At 42.7% G+C, this 19,940-nt stretch overlaps 2 protein-coding genes across 2 annotated transcripts in view; one reads left to right on the forward strand and one right to left on the reverse strand.

Moving 5' to 3' along the window:
• Positions 1-385: 385 nt before the first annotated feature.
• LOC122109282 (synapsin-1-like) lies at positions 386-1,134 on the reverse strand. Its single transcript, XM_042681529.1, has 2 exons — positions 1,030-1,134; positions 386-990 (listed from the first exon to the last, which is right to left on the reverse strand). The coding sequence occupies exons 1-2, from the start codon at positions 1,132-1,134 to the stop codon at positions 400-402; spliced, it is 696 nt and encodes a 231-aa protein (XP_042537463.1). The 3' UTR covers positions 386-399.
• Positions 1,135-1,931: 797 nt separating this feature from the next.
• Positions 1,932-19,940, forward strand: part of Dusp10 (dual specificity phosphatase 10) — a 37,494-nt gene continuing 19,485 nt past the window's right edge. The window contains exons 1-2 of the mRNA XM_042681850.1: positions 1,932-2,046; positions 4,382-5,233. Coding sequence (XP_042537784.1) covers positions 4,423-5,233 — 811 coding nt within the window. The 5' untranslated portion in view covers positions 1,932-2,046; positions 4,382-4,422. The remainder of the gene's footprint in view (positions 2,047-4,381; positions 5,234-19,940) is intronic.

Below are 19,940 nucleotides of genomic sequence, written 5' to 3' on the forward strand. Positions count from 1 at the left end.
TTCTAGCTTTTTGGTGGTTAATTGAAGAGTCTCATGAACTTTCCTGCATCTGCTGGTGAAAACGGTGATCTTTAGATCTCAGCCTCCTGGGTAGCTAAAGATTAATGGTGTGAGCCATCAGAACAAGACTTAGGATTTCTTTCAACAGTTTAATTGCAAGGAGTTGGCCAACTATCTTTTGGCCCCTTTGGATTTTGGATCTACACTTGAAAGTAATTACATGAAGATATCTCTGTCACTTAGTGTATTTATTAGGCCTTGGTCCTATCCGATAAGAAAAAAAAATAGCCAAACATACCATAATACTGATTTAATCCATTGTAATTACTTCATATTTTCCCTTCCTCTCTGAGGTGGGAGTTTATGGGAGTATAAAATGCTCTATTTATTTTATTGTTATTATGTTGGAATTCTCTCATGTTGACTCTCCACCGTTCTTCTGGGGCTTTCCACTCCTTTGTGTATTCTAATTTTTTTGTAATTTTCTTTATATTTGTCTTTTGAGCCACTGGGCAGCTTGACCAACTTCCTGCACTTCTTCCTAGGACTTGTGCAGTGGCCAGAGAACCCTCTACTGGCCAGATGCAGAGGGACTGGAGTAGGGGTCGCCCTGCGCCCGGTGCTCCTACAGGTCCATTCAATCCGGCTATTTTGCCTGGGCTGTGGCTCTCTTCCGCCCGAGGAGGCTGTTTCAGAAAGGACTGGCTGGCGTTCCTCGACTTGCCTGTGGCCCTGCGGGACGGAGGGGCGCCGGCTGAGCAGCGCAGGACCAGTGGGCTGCGGGATGCGGGCGGTGCACTGGGACACTGCGCGCGGGGCCGAGCCCGCGATGGCGGGCGGGCATCCCGGAGGCCCGGCCCGGGGCCAGGAGCTGGGGACGTAGCAGGTTCCCGAAGGCCTCGCGGGCGCCCAGCCTTGGACAGTGGTGCGGGCGCTGCAGCTCAGGTCGCGCCTCGGGGCACCGACCCAAGTCTCTTCCCCCACCTCCTCCTACAAGCAGCCCTCGGAGGAGTCTCGTTGGTGCCTGACGTCTGAGGTTGCAACTGGGGATGGTGGAGGCGTGACCGGGGCACGGAGGACCTCGCGCACCCGCGGCGCGGGAGAGCTGTTGGGAAGCCGGAGGGGCAGCGACATCTGCGGGCGAAGGCGGCGCCGCCGACCGACCGGGGCCGGGGGTGGAGGCGGGTGGGGGAGTGCTGCAGGGTCGCGGGGACCGAAGCGAGGCTGGAGGTCCGCAGCTGGGCTGAAGGGCCTAGAGGCCGGGGGACAGCCGGCCGGAGGATCAGTGACGCCCCTTGCTTGCACACTCCCACGTCCGGCCTAGCGCTAGAGACCCGGCGAGATCCGCGAACCATGGGTTCGGATTCATCCAAGTCACCCGGCGCATATTCGGAGGGACGGGGATTTTCTGGTTGTCCCTAGTATTTATAAAGTTAGCCCAATGCTTTTGATCATCTATCCTGAGTAAGAAGGAAAAATAAAAGTCACAGCGTAGTCAGTCCCACGGGGCGTTGTGGAGGAGAGTAGCAGGTTCCAGTAAGGAGGAAAACCCAGAGTTAGCCCGCCGGCGAGCGCAGCCCATTGACAATTCAGCCCCGGAAAGGGTTAAGTGCATCCTGCTGGCTCGGTTTACAAGTAAATAGAGAGCAGCTGCTCCGCGCGGGCTCCGGCTGGCTCTTTTAAGTTTTTGATTGGTTGCCAATGACATCACCGCCCGTGTTATAACAGTGAGAGCCCAAAGCCGCGTCAGATAGACCCTCCTTTAAAGAGATGAGACCACGCCTTCGGCTCCGCCCTCCAAGCCGCTGATTGGCTGCGGGCCTCTGTGAGGTAGCGGTCTTCTTCCTTCGCATTTTTATTGGTCTCAAGAGCCGTCGGTCGTCATGTGCCCCGCCCCCTCAGAACCTTACATTTACAGTGTAGCAAAAGAGAAAGTAACTATGTTGCTGCTGGAGATCAATGAAGCTAAGTGAATGGGGGCTGGACGTGGCGAGTTCAAAGCTGAAGCGGAGCTCCGGAGGGTGGAAGATTACACTTCTTCATGAAGTAAGTGGAAGTCCTCACGGCTACTCCTAAGAGCCCAGGAGTGTGGTGCGCGCGCGCGCGTGTGTTTTGTGTGTGTGCGTGTGTGTGTGAGAGAGAGAGAGAGAGAGAGAGAGGGAGAGATGAGAGAGAGAGAGAGGGGAGAGAGAGATGAGAGGGAGAGATGAGAGAGAGAATGAGGAGAGAGGGGAAAGAGGAAGAGGGAAAGAGAAGAGGAAAAAGGGAGAGAGAAGAAACGAACGGTGAGAGGGTAAGAGTGAGAGAGAGGGGAGAGGGAGAGAGGGAGAGAGGGAGAGAGAGAGAGAGAGAGAGAGAGAGAGAGAGAGAGAGAGAGATGCTGATGGAAGAGCTACAGCAGGTAAGGTTATAAGGTTCCTCCTGTTGGCTGGGGTTGCCCAGTGCGTTTACTCTCTCTGCAGTCAACTTGGGTTAAGGAAGAACGGGAAAATAAGGTTTGATGGGATGCTTTGCGGCAGTTTTGGATGCCCAGGGCTTGTTAGTACGCTGTGTGACGAGGAAGAGGCTTGTTGACTGCCCCAGGAGTAGGCACTACACACTTCATTTTCTCTCTAGACCTTGCCTAATGGTGGAAGGGAGACTAGGGAGGAAGGCGGTGTGTGTGGGGGGGGGGAAGGCGGGGGGGGGGGAGGAGGGGGGGTAGGTAGCTGAGGATTTCTCTGGGAGATTTACTGGGCTAGGCTGAATGGTTTCACGGACACTTTGCACGCCCGACCCTCACTGCTGCAGGAATGCAGATCTTGGTACTCTGAGCGTGTGCGTGTGAGCCGCGCACCCTGTGTGGAGGCTTGCGGGGCGCGCGGGGGAGGGGGGGTCCCAGCATGAGTCTTTGGGAGCACGGTTGTTACAGTCTTCCCTCCGATGAAGTGCACTGCTGATCCCGACCTACCCTGCCAGGTAACAACACTAGCAAGATCTTTTACCGCCTAGTCCGGGCTGGGGAGCAGTTACAGCTTGTGGAATAGTACTCGCTCTAAAAAAAATACTACGCAAGGGAAAGAGAGAGGGAGGGAGAGAAGCAAGAGGTTGGATCCTTCCGTTGCATCCAAACGTGGGTGAGAGAAATCCGAGTCGATCTGATGGGTAGGTGCCTCTGTGTGTGCGTGTGTGGCTTCTGTCTTGTCAGAGAGTGGTGCCAGTCACCTGTGTAGATAGATGGTACATGACAGTCTCTCCCCCCTCCCCCGACCCAAAGTTCCTTTAGGTCTGGAAGGCTCTTGCCTGACGTTTGATTTCTTTGCTATAGCACGTCTAGTAGAGAGAAGCTAGCTAGGGCCATGTTGTAGAATGGCCCATACTTAATGATGGAGAAGAAGGAATCCTGCCTTTGCCCTCACCAGAGCAAGCCCTGGTGGGCAGCACTTCTCAACTAACCTGTCCTGTTGAATGGGGGCAGTGGAGTCCTCTTTATGGGAGCCATACTCTCTCTGAAAGGGAGGAGGTCTTCATATGTGATGAACATCTTTTATGCAGCCCAAGGATGTAAAGTCTGTGCTTTGTATCAGATAAAGGGAGGAGAGTCCAAGTCCATTCCTTAGAGGCAGGAATGGAAGCGCGTCTCTTAGGGATGAACTGCCAGGGTAGGGATGGCCAGACCTGGTTCCTTGAAGATTACCTTGTGAGCCAGCCATAAGAGGAATGCAGATTGATTTGTAAGAAGCTAGCAGAAAATATGAAAGGTTTTAATATGACTATGTTGTGTTTTTCTAAGGACCCAGTAGAAAGGAGAAGCAAAAATAGCTCAAAGTTAAAGAGATTCACTTAGGAGGCTACTTCCATTCTGATTTGGAAGAAAAATGTTGACATTACCCCTGATATATATATATATCCCAGTTGTATATTTCTGTGAGCCATGCCAGTGTTCTTGATCATATCTGCCTTTGTGGTGAAGGAATTAAATGAAAAGTATACAGGAGTGGGCAAATGGGTCTAAGTGCAATATTCTTCTGTCATAAGGAGACCCAGAATAGATATCTACAGGACATTCATGTCTATCTTCAGATTTTTCTCACTCATTGTGCCTGTGTCTTTCTCCAAAGATGAACTTTGATGTAGGTTCATGTTGATTTTTGCATTAATGTTTCCAACAGCAACTCTAGATGTAACCCCAGACTTAGAAGTCAAATAGATGGGACGCTTAGGTTTGCACTCATCTCATACATCTGAAGGAGTTTCAAGCTTTGGTGGCAGAATAATAAAGGGTTCCCAGGATGACTTTGTACAGAGCTAAACAAAGGCCTTTCCTAGGGATGGGGTAAGACTGCTGACTTTTGTGCCATGTGACTTTATTCTTTCTTTTCCCCCCTCCCCTTCTTTACAGACTCTTGGGTTCTTCTTGAATTGCCAGTTTTCAGCCTCCTCATGCCTCCATCTCCTTTAGACGACAGGGTAGTAGTGGCATTGTCTAGGCCCGTCCGACCTCAGGATCTCAACCTCTGTTTAGACTCTAGCTACCTTGACTCTGCCACCCCAGGCAGTAGTAACTACCCTCCTGTCATCGCCACTACAGTTGTGACCCTCAAGGCTGCGAATCTGACGTATATGCCCTCATCCAGCGGCTCTGCCCGCTCTCTGAATTGTGGATGCAGCAGTGCCAGCTGCTGCACTGTGGCAACCTACGACAAGGACAATCAGGGCCAGACCCAAGCCATTGCTGCTGGCACTGCCACCACCACCATTGGAACCTCTACCACCTGTCCTGCTAACCAGATGGTCAACAACAATGAGAATACAGGCTCTTTAAGTCCATCAGGTGGGGTGGGCAGTCCTGTGTCAGGGACCCCCAAGCAGCTAGCCAGCATCAAAATCATATACCCCAATGACTTGGCAAAGAAGATGACCAAATGCAGTAAGAGTCACCTGCCCAGCCAGGGCCCGGTCATCATTGACTGCCGGCCCTTCATGGAGTACAACAAGAGTCACATCCAAGGAGCTGTCCACATTAACTGTGCCGATAAGATCAGCCGGCGGAGATTACAGCAGGGCAAGATCACTGTCCTAGACTTGATTTCCTGTAGAGAAGGCAAAGACTCCTTCAAGAGGATCTTTTCCAAAGAAATTATAGTTTATGATGAGAATACCAATGAGCCGAGTCGAGTGATGCCCTCCCAGCCTCTTCATATAGTCCTCGAGTCACTGAAGAGAGAAGGCAAAGAACCGCTGGTATTAAAAGGTAATGGTCCCTGCTTCTTTGCCAAACACAGTCTCCATTGATTGGGCTCACTTTGGGTTTTTCTTAGAAACAACAGCCTTTTCTTTAACCCTGGCTACCAAAGACCAGAATAAACCATCTTCTTGTCTTCTCTTCTATAACCTTTATTTTGGTATGGTTGGTTTGGAAATCAGAAGATCTGGGTTCTAACCTTGACTTGGCTTCTAATACTTTTCTTACCTTTCCAGAGAGAGGCTTCGTACATCTAGGTGGTGTGTCAGGTCATGCCTGCTGTGGTAGCTTTATTCAAATGCATAAATACTTGGGAAGTTATTGTCTCTCACAATGCACAAGTACTAGAGGAAGCAGTACTGTGAATTCTAAGTAAATCCCTAGTGCCATTTCTCTGTGTGGGTAATTCTTTTTCTTTCTTGCCTTTCTGACCATCTTGACTTTGATGGGGTCTAGAAAGTGACCTTCAAGAATGGCAGAGATTTTTATTTTTAAGGTGCTATGAAAAGTAGTTTCACTAAATACATCAATTTCCTCTACCAGAATTTCGAAGCCAGAGTGAAATTTGTGTAAAACACTCTCCGACCCATTGTTCTTTGTGGTTTCACTTGGAAAATGTTTGACATCCTGACTCTGCCCAAGAAACAGCAGTCTAATGAATGCACACACAGTAACTCTGAGGTTATTGGAGCTGGCCCCCAGTGACACCAATAATAGTATTGCTAACCTGGCAAGGATGCCCTTGATCCTGTACCAAGCTCACTTCTATCTCTCTTCCTCTTGACACTGGCCTTGGGGACATTACACACCACATCCTCTACTAGGTGGTGGTAGTGAGATCTGGTCCTCTATCTCCTCTTTTCTTGTGCTTTGAGCACAGATATGGGGTTTCTGGGTTGTATGTTCAGCCAGTCTCCTAAAATGTGTTGATCAAAAGTATTGTTGGGTTCCTTTGAACACACTGCACATTTAAATTGCAGTGGGCTATTTAAGTGGACAAATTAGTTATTTATCTTTATGGGACAGGTCTACCATTCACCATGTTTTCCAAAGTGTGCATTTGGCCTTTCATTAAGCATGTTCTCAGAAACATGTTTGATTCCTGTGCTGTTGCCTCTTTCCCATTCTCCCATCTATCCTCATTGGTTTGTTCTCCTTGGTTTCAGCCTTCACAATAGCATATCTTTGCTTATGGGTGGTAGGTTCTGAGGGGAAGGAGAACATCACAGAACTGGATGCAGAATGTTCTGGAAGCTCCAGAACATTCTCCCCCTCCCACCTTTTTTGAGGTGGGGTGGATGGCAGTAGGTTTTCTTGGAGTGACAGATAAATTCAGGTCTCTTTTCTGTGATTTATATCTGTACTTGTATTTGGTTGACTTTTGAGAATTTCCCAATAGGTTTACCCAGCTGTTGGCTCTCCAAGCTCTTGGCTTGGGCTTTTCCAGATGAGAAAATACCACCTACAAATTTTGCATTTGTCATAATAGTTTGTCTTGGGGAACAAAGACTGGTGTTCTTGCTGCTGTCTTTTTTTCGGTAGAGTAGATATTCTCGATGAAAAACAGTCCTTATTTTTTTTGTTTCTGCGTGATGGAAGAGAGGTATCAAGAGACACAAAACCAGAAACTTGAATATAAGTAGAGCTGAAGGCCCTGCTTTCGCGATGGGCCTTGTGGAGTCGAAGATTGGCTTCTCAATTACTGAGAAAAATGAATCTCCCGAGGGCTACTGATGTAGATGAGGTTCCCTCTTCCTCTTTCCTGTGGATGCAGCTGAGGGTAGAGCTGGCTGGACTGGCTCCTCAATGTCAGAATAAGATTGCCTCAGTGGGGCGGGGCCGGACGGACGTGCTACTGACCTCACCCCGCCAGGCGCCCTGGGTGGCCGCACTGAGCGCTCCTCATTTCGGGTTGGTGAGACACCGCGGCTGTTGACTTGGAAGACTCTCTGTGATAGAGGTTGGATTCATTGTAGTTGCGGGGTGGTGGTGGTAATTTTTCTTCATGTATTTGAGCATTTGGTTGAGAATAGGTTGTTCGGGATCTGAAGGGTTTGTCATCTACTTTATGATTATCATTATGAATTTGGTATCTTTGGTGAGGGGAGGGAGAGGATGGCCTAAAATCTTAGAATCGTTCTAAGATAGAGAAGAAGAAAGAAAGGATAGGTCATTATTGGGACACGCCTTGTTATTACATCTGCTCAAACCAGTGGTTAATTCCATAGTACCATTGACACAAAGAATGGAGTGGACCTGTCTCAACAGGCTTGGTCAGCAACTTTTCCTAAGTTCTTCAGTGAGTCCAGCAGACCCATCCTGGTCTGGCTTGTCTTCTGAGTTTATTTTAGGAGTCCCCTCCCTTGACGATCTGAGATTATATTTCAGCAAGAAGTAGTGGTGGTGCCATTTTGGAATGAGTCAATTTTGCAGGGAAGATAAGGCAATGAATGTGTGTGTGTGTGTGTGTGTGTGTGTGTGTGTGTGTGTGTGGCAGGGCTGAGAATGTGTGGTAGGAACATCTAAGGCCTTGCTGATTTATTTTCAGATTTCAGTACAATCGTTTGTAATTTATGCCTGGTCCCTCTGAGTCCCTAGTTCCTGTTTGTAAACACTGGTTGCTACCCTCCCTGTCCAAGTTTTACATCCCCCTGTTTCATTGCCATGGTCTCCATTTTTGGTACTGCCTGTCATCTAGAGCTGCTGCTTGGTTGCCATTTTCATAATGCTGTGTCAGGTTGGGGAAAAAAAAAAAAACTGATGAGAGGCATGGAAGCCCCTGAGATTATGTTACTGTTCTAGTTTACAGTCCCCCCCCCCTTGTGACTTATGTCTGAATCCACATTTTCTTCTCATCTTCTGAAGAATAAATAGTACCCTTCCGCATGCTTTTTTTGTTCAATCCAATGTAAAGGATTCCAGAAAATTACATATTTAGGTGTATGAAAAGTCTTTGGTAAAATGACAATCTCTTTTTACCTAAAGGTGTTTTTAAATCAACTGTAACTTGATTTCTTAGGCAAACAAAATAAAAAAAAAAATTAGGTAGTCCTTGACATTCTGCAATGAAAGCCACTCTGTTTTGCTATAATATTTAAAAGGCCTCTTTTCTCTTCAACCAAGTTGGATTCAGGAAAATAATTTTGCTTTACCCCTGACTTATCCCCATGTAGGAGGAGATAAGTCGATTGCTAGAGCTTCTTTAAAAGTAACTGTGTCCTTAAAACCTGATGATAAAAATGTTCAGACGCTTGGGGACAAGTAGAAAAGTATATGACTACCCTTATACTTGTTAGATGAAAAAATTACTAGTATTCTATTTTTCATACCTTTTGTTTTGGTTGAAATATCTTACCGTATTGACAATTCTGATGCATTTAAGTATGTTTAATGTTTAAAGTTAGTATTCAAAATTTTACAAACTTAGGATTATTTTTAGGATGGTATAGACATTTCCACTGCTAAATACTTCAGATCATGAACAAATCTGAATTTTTTTTTTTTTTTTTTTTACAATTTAGAATCCCACTGGGGTGGACCTATGATTTGAGAAGACACTTTTCTTCCCTCAGGGCGGGAAAGCTCCAAGGGGCACATTGAAGCAACCTTGGGCCTCCTGTCTCTCCCTTTCTTCAGTGAGAGATCAGAGCTTGTTAAGTGCTATTAGGAAACAGACACACTGACTGACTGCTACAGGTCTCTCACAGCCATACTCTGTACCAGAGACTTTGGGGAATTGGGGGAACAAGGGAAAGACAGGGAAATAGTTTATAAGGCCAATACACAGGCAGGAGTCAAATACAGGAGCCACATGGTAAAGCTTTCTCTTATAACTCCTGAGAAATGAACAGCATCAGTTGCATACTATTCTCTAAACAAACAGGCTTCTGAAATAGACAACATAGGGTTAGGTGACAATTGAATGGCTCTACCTAGAACTAGACATGCCGTGAAAATATTCTTTCTTTCTTGGCTTTTTTTTTTTGGAAGGAGGAGATAAAAATATCTTCCACTTTCGTCTTTCAAGATTCTGTTGAGGAGTTTTAAAAAGTAGCTGGAGTAAAGACATATCTACTTGACAAATTACTATAATTATTCAGAGCCTTTGATTAATTCCTAAGGCTAAACATCAGACGTTAGCTCTGTTCCCCAAAATGGAGAAATGAAGGCAGAACTTTGGATCTAGCCAGTCTGAGTTCCAGTCTTCATTCTCCCTTTCCAGGGACCTTGGACAAATTGAACACTTAGTTCTTCACTTTCCTCATTTACAGAAAGACAATACAATTATACTAGCTATCTATAGTGTTCGTTTTGGAATTAAGTAAATGAATGCTTGTTTCAGAATAGCTTGTCTATGGTAAACACTATAAATGTAGATCAATAGAATTATTACTACTGATTGAACAGAAGTGATAGTGTCAATAAAAATGTGGTTTTGGCTTTTTTTCCCAAGGAGTTCAAATAGTATAACTCTGTGTGTGTGTGTGTGTGTGTGTGTGTGTGTGTGTGTGTGTTGCTATGGTCCCAAAATAACTTGGTGACTATTACCTAATTTAAGTAGTATACAGTTGGAGTGCCAAGTAATTGCAAAAACATGTTGGGTCAAGAGGCCAGAGTAATTTGGGCATAGCCTAGAATTATTTATTTATAAAGGAATTTATAAAAACTTGATGATAAATCTGTCCAACTAATGTCCCATATCTGAATAATGAAAGTACAAAACTTTGAGGCTTTGCTTTTCCTGGCCTCTCCTCAGTCGGATTTATTTTTAGAAGAAGGGTTGTAGTCTGACTATAAAAGGGTAGATGGATGGGAGGGGGTGTGGGCTCCTGAAGCCTTGGGTTGTGAGGAGGAGCTGGAGTGTGGAGGAAGAGGGGAATAGCTGCATGCCGCTCCTTCCTTCCACCAAATCCCGGCCATGTCCACTAAAAGAGTGCCCAGTGCTTCTCTCTGAGCACCCACATCTACTCTCCTGCTTTCTAATTGAAATGTATGTGGAAAAACAATGGGTGTGAATCCCCACCCTCACCTACCCCAGACCTGATCTAGCTGTTGTTCTTCACTGTGTGCTCAACAGAGTGGAATTTACTCTCTTACCCCTGGCTTCAAATCTACAGTTCTCTCCAGACTCTGGTAACATCTTGGAGGCCCAGGTTTTCTCTATGGTAAGATGGGGTTAATTTCAACATCATAGGATCAAGTGAGAAGATGTATATAAAGTGCTTGGCACATTAGACAACTCTCTATAAATCACACTCCTGGACTCCATTCATGTGCCTGTGTCCTTTAAGATCCTCTTACATTAGAGAAAGAGGGAAATGACATGTTGTTTTTGACAGAGGACTAAGGGAGCATGTTAATTATGAATATTCTTATCCTTTCTAATTCAGATGAGTGAGTTAGCCATCTGGCTTGTCAAGGACAAGTTTAAGAAACTCTTCTCTCAGTAGTGGTAGATAATGACTATAGAATAGGAAAAAAAAAACCCACAAGACTAGGGGAAAGAAACTAAATGAGCAAAACAGTTTGCCTAATTCCATTTCTAAAACATGTTATACAGGAAGGGGAGGGGAAAATGGTGCATATGTACACTTTTCTACTTGATCCTTCCTCCAGAACGAAGTGTACAAAATCTCAGAAAAATCTTCCTGCCAGGGTCTTCTTTAGCATTATACCCCAGGGCCTTGCTGATGAGGCTTTTGTAGCAGATTCTGCTTTCATAGATCCTGTATTATCAATAACCAGAATTCTTTAGATAGCCCCTTTCTCTAGGGAGAGGTTGGGATATGAAAATGAATCTAATTGCACTTTTTAGGCAATTTAATCCCAGCTAGAAGAACCAGATACTTTATATATTAATGTTGGACATTCTAATTCTCAGATTTTGCTTTGTCTGAATCTAAAGTTCCAGTTCTTTTAGTGGGAGGAAATTTGGGGATTGGAAATGAGGGATAATCCCATAGTTATTACTGCTGGTTTAGCCATACTCTGACATTCCCATCTCCAAAGATTTTGGCTAAATTGGTCTGGGGTGTACATAGCCTGCATGCACATCAAGATTTTAGAAGACTAATGTGTAGAAAGATTTGAGAGTGGTTAACCTAGTCCATTCTTGGCATTATGCATTTATGGAAATGCTCCCTTAGAGAGGTTTGCATCTTGTCCAAGGTCACATGCGTTATTAAGTTTAGAGCTTTGATCCATTGTGCTAAAATAGGTTTGCCAGGTTGATGGACGTGTGTGTGTGTGTGTGTGTGTGTGTGTGTGTGTGTGTGTGTGTGTGTGTTTGTGTGATCTATTAATAAGCTAATATCTAACAAAATATAAGATATTTAATCAATAATTGGAAGTACTACTACCTATTTTTGTTTTGTTGTTTGTGTCAGTTCTGGAGTTTGAACTCAAGGCTTCTCACTCTCTCTTGGCTGTTTTGCTCAAAGCTTACTACTTGAGCCATGCCCCCAGTGCCAGCCTTTTGCTGATGAATTGGAGGTAAGGGTCTCATGAACTTCTCTGAACCAGCTGGCTTTGAACTGGGATCCTCAGATCTCAGCCTCCCAAGTAGCTAGGATTACAGATGTAATTCACCAATCCAGTTTGTTTTTGTTTGTTATTGTGGTTATTTAATTTTAATTGTGAGCCCAAAAGATCTGTAAGTCTAAAGACTTTGGAAACTAGCAGGGCATGGTTTAGAAATACAAACCAAGTATTAACACTAATTTAACCCCATTTTCAAGGGATGGTCTAAGGAATTGCTAAAAAGCACATATCAAAATGCACTTAGTCATTTCAGGCTGTTAGTGACTTATGAATTGGTGGCCTTGTGGCTGGATAATCTGGTAGGTACAAGTGAATTTATTCAATTCTTCCATAACTATAACTGAATGCTTTCTATACTCCAGGTGGTAATATGAACTGAGGCACCTGCCATCATGACAGCCTAAATACCAGCTTGAGTGTGCATGAGGATAAAGACAGCTTCCTAATTCTCCGTCATCCTGCCACAGTCTTGTTTACAAAGCATCATCTTCAGAAAATGTGTTCTCCTGGGAATTACACTTGTTCTTTTCTCTCATTTCTACTTTTAAAGAATGAAAGAGAAAGGAAGAAAGAAAAAAAGAAAGAAAGAAAAAGAAAAAGAGAGAGAAAGAAAAAGAGGAAGAAAAAGGAAGGAAGAAAGAAAGGAAAGAAAAAGAGGGAAGGAAGAAAGACAGGGAAGGAAGGAAGGAGGAACAAAAGATGGAAAGAAAAAGACAAAGGAAGGAAGGACAAAGAGGGGAAAAAAAGGAAAGAGATAGGAAAGAGAAAGAATTGGAAAAGGAAAAAAAGAGGAAAAGGAAAGGAAAGGAACGGAAAAGAAAGAAAAGGAAAAAGGAAGAAAGAGCCTAGCCTTTACTGAGTATGGAATGATCCAGCAGAATATTTTCCCAGTGTCTTGATCTGAAAAGAAATGATTGGCTGGTTTCTAATGAAAAGGGAAATGTGCATGGTGTCCCTGTCTCTGAAGCTCAGGGATGACCGGCCTCCTCTGAGCATCAGAGTAGAACTTTGTCATTTGGACTCGCTTAATTTTGGACGTGTTTCTGATAGGAACAAGGCCTGTGTTTATTTTTCCTGCATGTTCCTTGTGAAAAGAGGGCATGCTGAGCAAACAAGCCTGGTAAATATTTCAGAGAGAAGGCTTTGGCCTGCTTAAACTTTTTTTTTTCAGTGTCCCTTCTGAGGGGTTAGGCTAGAATTAATGCCTATATTATTTCCCCTAAATGGTGAAGCTGTCTCTTTGGCAAGCTTTCCTTGGTGATGTTTCTATATACCATATACTCCCTATTCATAGAGTATAATCTTACTAATTCAGAAAAATTGAGAAGAAAACAGTGAGTATGGATTTTATTTCAAAATTTCATTTTATTCAAGTGGATATCATTTTTTAATTATGAAGTACTTGGCTGTTCAGATGCTTTCATTCATAACTCATCATTTTTGTTTCCAGAGTATGTCTGTATCATCTATTAAAAGTTGGAAATCTTAATTAATCCCCTGCCTCCAACAGGACCTACATTTCATATGACTTAAAGGAAAAGGAAGGTTGAGCCTTCTTTGTATAGAACTGGGCAGGCCTGTTGCTTTCATATAAAATAGCATTTACCCAATCAATGTTCTCCTAGCAAAGTAGAAGCTTATTTGTAGGAAGAAAAGGAATGTTTTTTTTTGTCAGTTGTGGGGTTTGAACTCAGTGCCTGGGCGCTGTCTCTGGACCTCTTTGTGCTCAAGGCTAGGGCTCTACCACTTGAGCTACAGCAACACTTCTGGTTTTTGAGTGGTTAATTGGAGATAAAAGCCTCATGGGGATTTTTCTGCCTGGGCTGGCTTTGAACCGCAATCCTCAGATTGCAACCTCCTGAGTACCTAGGATTACAAGTGTGAGCCACCATGGTGCCCAGCCAAATGTAATGTTTTATTTGTGATTGGAACCTGCTTATACTCTTCCAACTTCTGAGTTTCACAAAAGCCAAAGCAAAGACCAATCCTTCCTTGTGTCTCTGCAAGATGTTTTGCCTTCTTGCCTTACACTGCAGTAGGGCCTTTGTGGGGCATCTTCTGTCTACTTCTATAGCAAATCAGTCAATGAAACTCCTCATCCAGGGGTTAGTGTTGGACTTTTTCTGTCTGTTGAGAAATGTGACTTTTCCTTTTAAAATAATTCCTCAGCTGATTGTATTGTGTGTCCTGAATGAGAAATCAATCACTGCCACAAATCCCAGGATCATCACTATCCAATTCTTCAATAACTTACATTCCATACATGGAAGAAATAAATCTCACATTCTTCAGACTAAATATGGTGATTGGGAAATATGAAGAACAAGCAAATGGAAGGAGAGGAGATGGAGCAGGAGGAATAGGGAAGAAAGCACCTTGGATGGCAGAGATTATTGCCAGAGTAATAGACACACAATTTTCAGTCCTGGACTTGAATGCTGAGTTCCAGGGTTCAAGACAGTGTGATTACCTTTAATCATTACAGATTCTTTGCATCTATCTTTTCTTCTGTCTTCAAATAGTAAGATACCAGCTTCTAAGAGGGCCTTTCTTTGAGGAATAGAAGACATTTTTCTTGACTCTTGAATATTTCTATTTGTATCAAAATATTACACTTTCATAATCGTGCTTTGAAAGGCTAGGTCTTATGGTTTTCATGGAGTGATAGTTTAATCTCTAGCAAGGCATCATTTAATCAGATGTAACTACTCTAGGCCTGAAGCTTAAAAGAAATATTTTCCAGATAATTTGGAAGAAAAAAATGTCATAGCTATTGAATGCCACTACTGAATGCCATCTAGTTACTTGCCATTGTGCTATCATTTTGTGTCTTATTTAGTTCCCAGGGAATTTGTTAAAGAGGGTGCATATTTTACCTCGGAGATAATGACATTTGTGGAACAAATTCAACATTTTCACTCCTATTTTTTATTGAATGGGAGAACAAAAATTAAATCCCAAACCAGGTGCGGGTTGCTTACTCTTGTAATCCTAGCTACTCAGGAGGCTGAGGTCTAAGGATCAGAGTTGGAAGCCAGAGTAGGCAGGAAAATCCATGAGACTCTTATTTCCAATTAACCACCAGAAAACTGGAAATGTTATGGCCCAAGTGGTAGAGCACTAGCCTTGAGTAAAAGAGCTTAGGGACAGTGCCCAGGCCCTGAGTTCAAGTCTCACAACTGACACACACACACACACACACACAAATCTCAGTTCTTGGGAAAGAGTTGTAGGCCATTGGTAGTATTTAGATTGTACTAGCTTCTTGATTGAGGCCCCTAGAACTACCAGATAAAGATAAATGAGCAAGAAAGTATGGAGAATATACACTTCAGTGCATGAACACTTGCCATGCACATGTGAGGTTCTAGGTTTTGTCCCTGGCACCACAAAAGAAAGAGAAAGAGAGTCAGATGAAGAGAATGAGGGAAAGAAGGAAGGCAGGCAGGCAGGCAGATAGGTAAGCAAGAAGTTATTATTTCAAAGTCAAAGTTCTTTTTTAGGCTGACACATGTCTATTTACAAGTGAACTATATATCTCATTCTTGTGTGTGTGTGTGTGTGTGTGAGAGAGAGAGAGAGAGAGAGAGTGAGTGTGTATGTGTGGTACTTGGGATTGAACTCAGGGCTTCATACTTGCTAGGCAAGTACTCTACTACTTGAACCATGCCTCCAGTCCATGTGTCTCTGATAGTTGCTTTAGACGTGCTTTACTCTAAGGCGTTTTAGGTCTCATGCCTCCTTCCTTTCCCCCATTTCTTATATATCCTCAAGAGAAAATTCTAGTGCTAAGACTAGCCTATTCTATTTGTAGAGTAGAACAGGCTTTTCAAGGACGCTTACCAAAATTTCGACCCAGCCCTTGGAAACTTTAAATTTGGTCACAACAGAGCTTTTTTTTTTTTTTTTAAAAAAAATGACAATCCAATCAAAATAACTTTTAAGAATTGCAGTTGTTTCTAGCGTTCATGAAGTATTTCTTATATAACAGACTATATTGTCAGTGTCATATCGAGAGAGAGAGTACTACTTTACATATTTAGAGACTGGGGCTCTAAGAGATCCAGGTATTTATCTAAGGTTGCTCAGTTGATATATGGAGGAGTCTGAACATAGCAAGCTGATAGTTCTACTTGGAGAATTTCCTTTTGTGTATGCCTGTCCTGGGACTTGAATTGAGGGTATGGGAGCTGTCCCTGAGCCTTAGAACTCAAGACTAGCATTCTACCACTTGAGCCACAGCTCCACTTCTGGCTTGTGTGGTGTGTGTGTGTGTGTGTGTGTGTGTGTGTGTGTGTGTGTGTGTGTGTGTGTGTGTGTGTGTGTGTATGGTGTGTGTGTGTGTTTAATTGGAGATAAGAGTCTGATGGACTTTCCTGCCCAGGATGGCTTCAAACCATGATCTTAAGATCTCAGCCTCCTGAGGATTAAGGTGTAAGCAACTGACACCCAATTACTTGATGTATGTTTAATGCCTGGAACCTTACTTACATCACATTTTTTAGTGGCCTATAAATACAAGAATGATGTTCCCTTCTTTGCCATGTATTAATATATTTACTCACTTTCCAGAGTGGTCAGTAGATGAGTGAGAAGAAAATCAGATGCAAAGTTCAATATAATGAATAAGACTCCATCCCAAAGACCTGAATATCTTGTTCCTTCACTTGTGCTTAGTGTCATTCTCCTGATAGTGGGAGGATAACATTAACTATATAATTCTTTATAGAATTCTGTGAAGAAAGAATAACTCCTAGATTATTATTTTCCTTTGAGAAAATGAATTCTCCTGGATGAGTTAGCAGAGTTCTCACCAAATTGTGGACTATGTTTTGAGTTTGATTTCTCCTTTCCTCACTGTTCTGATCGCTGCTTTTTTCCATGGTGCAGTCTAAGGCTTACAGACACAGTTGGAGAGATGTGATGGAAAAGAAAAGATGGTAGAGTGGCCTCATAAGCCCTGGGTTGAAAGCAGCATTATTTCCCAGCAGATTTCTGTCTCTGGACAGGGTGCCCAGCCTCCCACACTGGACTATGTGATTGTGCTATTAGGTGTCAACTATAAAGTTTCATCTCTCTACTCACCAAACTTCTTCAGGTCTTCCAGTGTTAGGGTAAAGAAAGGTGAGTGGATGTGATCAATGGGGTAGAATTAACCCATGGAGAAGAAAATCTAAAACTTAGCATGCTTGGGTCTGAAAAATAGAAGTAGTCAATTTTAAGTTCATTTCCTACAAATCAAGGATATTAATTTCATCAATGGTGGACTCTACATTGACACAATAAGGATAATTTTCTGAATCACAACCAAACGACAACTTCAGAGGAGTTAAAGGATTGTGTTGATTAAATATCATCATATGTATAGCAGGCATTCACTCACGACATGTTAAACATTTTTTTTTAAAGGAGTTGATTTTCTTTTTATGAAGCATGGTATCATACAGTTAGAAGAAACCTTAATGAGTATTTGGTTCAACATTCCCATTTTATAGACATGGAAAAGGATACCTTCCCCATGAAGATGTAAGTAAGTGGTAGCAGATCTGGCCAAGGATCCATACCCTAATTCTTAAGAATTTTCTTCTGGTCTCAATGGGTATTGAATACTCTGGTGTGTGTCCAAGTTGGTATTAAATAGACAAGTCTGGTGGTTTCAGATGTTTGACTGTGTCACTTCATGATTCCTTTCTCTTTTTCTTGTGGGATTCTGACCTAGCTTCTCACAGAATGAGTGCTATGGTGCCCCACACATTACATTCAGCCTTCTTGTTATGAGTTTACCTATTTTCCCAAAGAGGAAGTAGAGTTGGGTGGTTAATAGAGTTGGGTGGAGCATATTGCTGAGTTGGTATTCTGCTTTTGCCACTTACAGTAATTATAAACATGGACCAAATAGATCTTCTGTGCCTCAGTTACCTTGTCTGTGAAATGGGGACAATCATGACCTCTTTTTTTATAGGATCAATGAAAGATTCAATTAGCTAATGCTTGTATAAGGGCTGTAAACATGGGAACAACAGAGCTGACATTTATTGAAAGTTTCCCATACTTATAATTTCAAAAATTATACTAATAATAAGAATTCATCATCTACTGAATAATATCCAAGGGAAATTTGAGTATTATTTCTGTAAAATGAATTCGTCACCACTAGTTCAAAATAAGGAAAGATGTTTTGATGTGCTATAAATCCTTATGTTCTCAGACTTTGGGAAAACAAAGTCCAATATTCATAATGAGATAGATGGATAACTGTATAGGTATTTCTTTTTTCCTGAATTGATGCCATACTGGAAATAATAAGCTGTTTCTATGTAAGAAAATCTTATACAATGATGTCTTAGCAAATGTACCTTTATCATTGTTGGGATACTAAGAAAACTTAGTAAGGAAAAACAAATAGTACACTAATCCTGTCCTGAGCAACCCAGTTTCATTTTTATATGTCTCTTAATTCTTTACCATATATGTGCATATTTTGCAGTTTCTCATATAGAAACTGAACTTTATTTTCGCTTTATGCTGCCTGTACTTTTGCTGCTTGTACTGCCAGCATAGCCTTTTTCTCTCTAATGCTCTAATTTCTTGTATTACCACATTCTATTTAACTAACTTGCCTATTACAGGAAACTTAGATCTTTTTTTTTTACTTTTAATATAAGAAATTTATTGAGAGAATGAAAACCTCCTCATCTACCCTATCCACTCTTAGGAGAGGATGCTAGCTGCTGGCCAGTCGGCTAGTTTGGATATATCTTTTTGATTCTTCTGATTCACTATTTCATTTTCATTCCTAGTTTTCTCTCCAAATGCCTGCCCAAGTGAGTTTTAAGGGAATTCTTTCACCTTGACCTTAGGTCCTTGTACAGGTCTTTTGAGACAGGGTGATCTTGGGCTTCTCCTTTGGTGGGTTTGGAACGGAAGTGTGCAGGCCACAACACACAGCACATTGAGCACTCAGAACCTGTGATAGAAATGAAAGATCCGGCAGGGCCAAACAGCTTGTTCTATAAATATGAGTCACCTCTTGCTTTACAATGTTGATAAGATACTTTAAAGGGACAATAAAAGCAGAAAGAGTTACATGCAGAGTATAAATATTTGTTTTCCTGTTTTTTTATTTTTATCTTTTTGAAACCTTAGAATTTTAATGCAAACCCTCTCATGCAAACCCCAGGCAGCAAGAACACAATCAGAATGGAAAGATAATTCCCATTAGTTCTTTTTTTTTTTTTGCCAAATTGAGGTAAAATGCCCTTTAAACAGAAGATAATTCCTTGGCAGTTAATTAGCATGTCTTCCTTGATAAAGCATGTGAATTGGATTGAATTTATTGTAATTAATTTTGCCTGTCATGTAAAATGTGTTTGTCTGCCTTTATTAGGTGAATCTCTTCATTCCCACCAGGTAGGAGGCTAAGAAGCCCAGCTCACTCTAATGACAATCAGAAAACTAGACTATTGCTGGGACAATCCACAGCTTGCTCTCTCCAACACACAGAGGGATGGGTTATAGTACCATGTTCAATGCTCTCCCAAACTTACTCTTTTATCTCATCATTAGAATGGTTATGACTTCTAGCATTAGAATAAAACTATAATCAAACTGTAGTGCTTTTCTGCGCATTATCCTAGTGAATTCATGAACCTGAGGTAACCTCAGCATTTGTAACCAGTTAGTTAGAAATGTGGGTGAGTAGAAGAGCCTGGAGATGGCAGCTAGCGTGTGGAAAGGAAGACAAAATTATTGGGAATCATGGTTTAAAGCAAGGAGCATGTGCTGAATCAAGTTAGTGTCAGGTTGCATTGTGGTATTGAGAGACTAGACTGCCTTTCCTCCGGATGTCTGTTATAAGTGCTAGGTGTTGGGAGCGTACCGTGTCCCTTGGTAGCTTTGCTTGCTTATCTCTCTAACAATGTACTCTACACTCATAAAATGGCCCAGTCTTTTGGCCACGGGGCTCAACCTTGAGGGAACATACCTGTGTCCCTTCCACACAGGACCCTCTGGGCTACAACCTATGGTGCTTCTGCTAGTTCATTGTCCAGATAGCATCCTTCTATTGGTGGTAACCTGTGTGTGTGTGTGTGTGTGTGTGTGTGTGTGTGTGTGTGTGTGTGTGTGTGTGTGTGTGTGCATGTGCTTGTTGGCTCCTCTCTGATACCAGAGATTC

This window comes from Dipodomys spectabilis, unplaced genomic scaffold, assembly GCF_019054845.1.
Source record: "Dipodomys spectabilis isolate Male_0828 unplaced genomic scaffold, ASM1905484v1 ptg000069l, whole genome shotgun sequence".
Lineage (NCBI taxonomy): Eukaryota > Metazoa > Chordata > Mammalia > Rodentia > Heteromyidae > Dipodomys > Dipodomys spectabilis.